The 6028-nt window shown below is 39.1% G+C and overlaps 1 protein-coding gene across 1 annotated transcript in view; it reads right to left on the bottom strand.

The window, feature by feature from the left end:
- The window catches only part of VSIG1 (V-set and immunoglobulin domain containing 1), a 65071-nt gene extending 59251 nt beyond the window's left edge, over positions 1–5820 (bottom strand). The window contains 3 exon segments of the mRNA XM_006889948.1: positions 3324–3396; positions 3398–3446; positions 5657–5820. Of these exon segments, the coding sequence (XP_006890010.1) occupies positions 3324–3396; positions 3398–3446; positions 5657–5820 (286 nt within the window).
- Between the last annotated feature and the right edge of the window lie 208 nt (positions 5821–6028).

Here is a 6028-nt window from a genome sequence, read left to right as displayed (position 1 = left end):
CTGATATATATTTTTTACATATATATATATAGTTGTTGATTGCTGTCAAGTCGTGCATGACTTTTAGTGACCCTATGAACAGAAGACCTGAAGCCTTTCTATAACTATTGACATTTATCAAAGTTCATAGAGTTTCTGGAGGCATGTTGCTTAGGAAGTGAGATATCTATCTATCTATCTATCTATCTATCTATCTATCTATCTATCTATCTATCTATCTCTATCTCTATCGCCTTTCTTGAAAGTGTTCCAAAATTGACTATTTAGACCAAGGTCAGTCCTCACATAGGGAAATGGGAATTGGCTTTGACAGCAGCATTGATATCAGAGGGTTGGTGTGGAAGGCCTAGGGGTCAGCCCAATTAGGTAAGGACTAAAAACACTCTAAGAAATAACAAGACTTTCACTTTTATACAAACAAATAAACAATAAAACAGTGCTTTTCTAGTTAATAATTGACAAAACCACTAATTGTCTAGTTAATTCCAACTCATAGTGACCCTCCCTCCATCAGGCTGTGAATCTTTACAATAAGAGATTATCCATCGGTCTCCCTCACAGCAGCTGGTGGATTCAAACTGTTGACCACGTGATCCACTGTGCCAGTTGAGATCTTATTTCACTTTCTAAAATGGAGGTTTAAAGTGAATATTCTTGGGGAAAATGGAAAATGGTAGCATGTTTTTAGAATGGGAACAATTGAGAAAGGTGGCTTATCCAGGACAAAGACCTGGATAGGTCACAGGATAAATGCAATATTGCCTTCTGGTGACGTTTGACTCTGTACAACAACAAATAGATTGAAACACTTAGTAATGGACCGACCATCAAAGAACTCTTACTAAACAACAGACAGTTTTAATTGAAAACCAACATATAATTTTCCTAATTATAAAACAGTACAATGTTTTTGTAGAAAATCCCTACTCCCACCCCAAATACAGAAAAGTCAGGGAATAAAATAAAAATAATCTATGATTTCTTAACCCAGAGATTAACTGCCATCAGCATTTTGGCATACAACCAGGTAATTTATCTCCTTTCCTCCTCCTCTGCAATATTTATGTTATGATTTATTAAATTTTCAATCATCCTACATTTTGGTTAGGAGCACAAAATATTACAGCCTTATGCCACTAGAATTTCTTTTTTTAAAAAAAAATTGATCCACAATATACATGAATGAAATATTTCATAAAGGAAAGATTGTATAAAATACAATATACATGTATGAAACACAATGCATAAGAATGATGAATTTAGGGTGCTCTTTCTGCCTAGTGGCAAGAAGCTGCACTGCAATCCCAGAGGTGTACAGTTCGAATCCACCAGATGTTCTGCTGGAGAAGGAGGGACAATCTCCTCCTGTACCTGTCAGACCCGATTTGACAGTACACAAACACAAAATAATAAAATGAAAAAACAATTTTTAAAAGAATGATTAATTTAAGAATAATATTAATTTAAAAATAATTAAAAAAGAATATTAATTAAAAAATCCTTTTCAGGGAGCCATGATGGCCTAGTGGCAAGAAGCTGTACTGCAATCCCAGAGGTGCATGGTTCAAATCCACCAGATGCTCTGCTGGAGAAGGAGGGGCAATCTCCTCCTGTACCAGTCAGATCTGATTTTATGGTACACACACACACAGACACACAAAGCAAAAATTTTTTAAAAACTACTTTTAAAAATAATTTCAATGATTTTTATAATCCTATGTTTTGATTCTATTGTGTCCTGCTTAATATTTTGCCTTGAACTTTTTTTTTTGTGTGTGTGTGTGAAAATGCTTTTCTGCTGCCTTCAAGGTCAGCAGTTTGAACCCATCAGCTTCATAGGAGATTTGCAGTCTTGCAAACCCTTCTGTTCTGTCCTGTTGGGTTGCTATGAGCACGAATTAACTCGATGGCGTTTGAGTTTGGTTTTAGTAGTAAACCAAAATGATACTTATCACATTAATGATTTTTTTTTAAATCCCTCTTTTAAAAATAAACAATAGTATAGCTTTGGAAGCAGGAATGGCATCCACTTCCTAACCAACATGCCTCCAGAAACTCTATGAACTTTGATAAATGTCAATAGTTATAGAAAGGCCTTGGGCCTTTTGTTCAAAGGGTCACCATGAGTCCTGCTCGACTGAAGGGCCACCACCACCACCAACAACATTACAGCTATGGGTACGATTTATCCTACTAGATTTAAAATCTATCTGGCATCTGAAAGAGCAGCCAAGGGATTTTCTGAAATAATGATCTTTCCTGTTTCTAACCAATAGATTTCTAAAATGATTTTGTTCTGCTCAAGTTCCTAAAAGCACCCAGGTCGTGCACAACTATAAGCCATTCATATATTTTTCAAAATGTTGTCTTAGACAATGGAAAATGTTAAGATAGGAAACCAAACCCCAAGCCGACCCATGGCCATCAAGTCCATTCCAACTCACATCAACCCTGTAGGGCAGGCTATAAGTGCTTCGTACAGTTTCCAAGCCTGTACATCTTTATGGAAGCTGGCCGCCATGTTTATTCTCCCGCAAAGCAGCTGGTGAGTTCAAACTACTGACCTTTTGGCTAGCAGCAGAGCATTTAGCTACAGTACCACCAGGTACCACTTTAGTTAGTAACGCAACTCAGTAAATCTGGTTGGGTTTCCTCCTCACCCCCCCTCCCTCCCCCGCCATGTAAGTGTATGCAGGCTCTCTAACACCGGCTCTGCCTGCTGTAGCAAATCAAGTCAGAGTGAGCTTAAAGTGCGCGTGTGTTTATTTTCCAATAAAGTAAAATAAACGCACTGCTGTGGAGTCAATTTAGAGTCACGACAAGCCTCCATTGTGTTTTAAGGCTGTAAAAATTTTCCCCTCAGAGCACCTGGTGGATTAGAGCTGCCAACGTTTGGATTAGCAGCTTTACACTTAATGCACTAGCCCAGCACTTAATGCACTAAGCCAGCAAGGCTCTTTAAAATAAAATAGGACCGCCCCCCCCATAGTATTGTCCTACAGAATTTATTTTTTTAAGGACATAAAGAGCTTTTATCATAAACTAAGTAAGAGGCTAATTCCCCCCCCAAAGGAAAAAAGAGATCAATTCAGAAACTATATAAAACAATTCTATTAAGGACTGCACTCTGCAGCACATCAATATAGCAGATATTTGCTAAGAGTTTTGAAAAATCTTTTTACTTAGCATGCTAGCCGCCATGCCTCTGAAACATGGTAAGGGAAGAAGCGGGAGGCTGCATTCTAGGGGTGAAATTGCCATTTCAAATTAAAGGGAAAATCTAGTTTCAGTTATTTTGGGGGTTTGGGAAATCCTTTCCTTACCTGTAAGGCAGTATAGGATCAAGAAGACCCTCCAGAAAGCGAACACCATTGTGTTGGGCTTCTCTGGAAGCAGCCCGGTGCCAGCAGCTTGCCTGGACGAGGCTGAGTCTCTCTAACTGGCTTCTTCAGTCACACTGAGGTTTTCCAGCCTTATCTGCTGGGCATTGCCTCTTGGAGCTTACTTATTGGGTACAGACTTTTCTCACAGCAGATTTGTGTTTCTTTGAAACACTTTTTTCATGGGGCGTGTATCCTTGATATATTTGCTACTGTGTTAATGATAAACCCACGCATTGAAATTCTTTAGGCTCTTTTCACACAGATTCTCTAAGTTCTTTTGCTTATAAACTATCTTATTAAAAATTATGCTGGAGGGGGAAAACCCTACACGTAGCCTCCATGCAAATAAAAGTTGCCAAGGTCAATTAATTTTTTTAATATTTCCATAGAAGTTTCACAGTATTAATTTCACTAGCCTCCTTTTGTAAATGAGGCCAATAAATTGGGATTTACTGGGTTTCCTGGCTTTACTGGGGTTTCCTCGGGCATTCACAGGAAGGGCACAGGGGTTATGAAGCGAAAAAGCATTAATTTCTATGTGAATAAACTTTAAACATGTCACACTTTTTGAAGCATTCTCCCCGCACTAAAACTGTCAGTAGAATTAATTGCTTGCTTATGTCCTCCAGGTTAGAAACCTATAGCACTTAGTTCCTAACCTAATTATGCAAAATCAGGCTAGCAAATATGTAAAAGCTTGAAGACTTCCACTGGATGGGTCTGACTTTTTAGGAGAAATAGGCTGCTTAATGGGTCCTGTAAGGATAGCCCCTTAGAAAGGGGGTTCATGTCCCTTAAAAAGGGCATGGGAAGTGGTACAGATGAGAAATCTTCACGGTGTACATGAATTTCTAGCCGAGTTCCTCTCCTGCTTAAGTTACCCTGAGAAACAGAAGGGTTGCCTCTGGCTATTCTCGTATGCTCTCTAACTCCTGTCATTTCTATTTCTATAAAGTCTCTCAGATTTTCTCCTTCTCCTATCTAGACCAGGAACTCAGTCCCTCATCCTTACAGTAACAGCTTTTATTTTTTAAATTATTCTCATCCAATAATGTCTATATATTTTGTTTTATAACATTAATTGCAATTGTAAAATGCCATTATTTACATTTTAAGACATCCTCACTGTATCTTTCTTTCCCCTTCACCTTCTCCGTCTATTTGCTAATGTCTGTTCCCTCTCCATCCCCTCCTGTCCCTCTCTGTTAATCCTCCATAATTTTTCCCATGTGTATAAACCTTTCTTTAGTCTTTTTTTGCCTCTTGCTTTCTTCCCCCACGCCCTATTCAATCAGTTAGGCATGTCCTGTTCCAGATTTTAGATGAGATCAGGCGAGTTTGGGGTGGTATAACCATAGACTCTACCAGATTTTAATTGCAACGCCCACATTGTCTGATTGTCTATTCATTTCAGGTTGATCTTTTTCTCTAACCCATTACAGTGTTCATTGTCTATCCATTCTATTCCTGCTCTTCTCACCCTCTCCCTCCCTCATATCCATCCTATCTTTAAAATAATGGTTTTACACAGTATTTGTTATTTTTTTGACCAACGTTTTTTACTCAGTATAATGTCTTCTAGACTCGTCCATGTTGTGCAGTGTTTGATGGGTTTCATTGCAATAACAGCTTTCTTAACAGTCTCCCTAAACTCTATACGCCAGGCACTTGCCAAAGTTTTAACTCTGACTCATTGATTGATATTCTCTCTCTCTCTCTCTCTCTCTCTCTCTCTCCCCCTCTCCCTCTCCCTCTCTCCCTCTCTCTCTTTCTCACTGTCATCCAGTACTATCTGGTTCATAGCTGACTATGGGTTTTCTGTGGTTGGAAGTTGCATGGGAGGAGATTGCTCATCTTTCTACCATAAAGCTTTTGCTGGATTTGAACTGCCAGAGAGGTGTTTCCTTTGAGTTAGCAGTGCAGCTCCCCACGATTACCTCACCAGGGCTCTCTAACCCTGAGTAAGTATCTTCAATAACACTCTCTACGGTTCTTTCCTCTTTATCTGGATTCTGGGCCTTCCAAGATCTGATCTTAAAATCACCTGAACTTTTGTCACAGTTAAATCATCCAGCTGGAAAAAATGCTGTCGAGATTTATTGCCTCAAAATGTTCAGTCACATGAAAAATGAGCAAATTGGAAGTTATATATTTTCTCAACTTTCATTTACAGAAAACAGTTTGATCTCAATGTCAATTTTCCCACTACTTCTCAGAATGATGTTTTGCTCCCATCAGGCCTGTTTCCTCCATGCTTATGTCTGATGCCAAACCTTGGCTCCAGGTGACCTTCATCTCGACTTAAAATTTCTTCCTTCCTTCTTTGGCTATCCAGGTATATTCTTAGTGTCAACCAGCCATGCTTTCCTATGTGAAGATTTCGCTGAGCCAACATATCAGTCCTCTCTGGGCTCCCCACCTTGGATACTCCCCACATAGTACCCGGAATCCAAATCCTACACTTGACACCTGATTGGTCTCTAGTACTGTCCTATTAATTAAATGGGTCTCCCCTAAACAGAGTGATTATGAGCTACTCTAGGGCAAGACCCAGGTCTGAAACAGACAATTCTCAGTTATGAAGGGATGAGTCAACATAATCTGTAAAGACAATGTTCTACATCCTAACTTGATGAGTAGTGATT

This window comes from Elephantulus edwardii, unplaced genomic scaffold (genome assembly GCF_000299155.1).
Source record: "Elephantulus edwardii isolate Elephantulus edwardi_28Jun2011 unplaced genomic scaffold, EleEdw1.0 scaffold00083, whole genome shotgun sequence".
Classification (NCBI taxonomy): Eukaryota; Metazoa; Chordata; class Mammalia; order Macroscelidea; family Macroscelididae; genus Elephantulus; species Elephantulus edwardii.
This window is presented reverse-complemented; position numbering and strand designations above follow the sequence as displayed.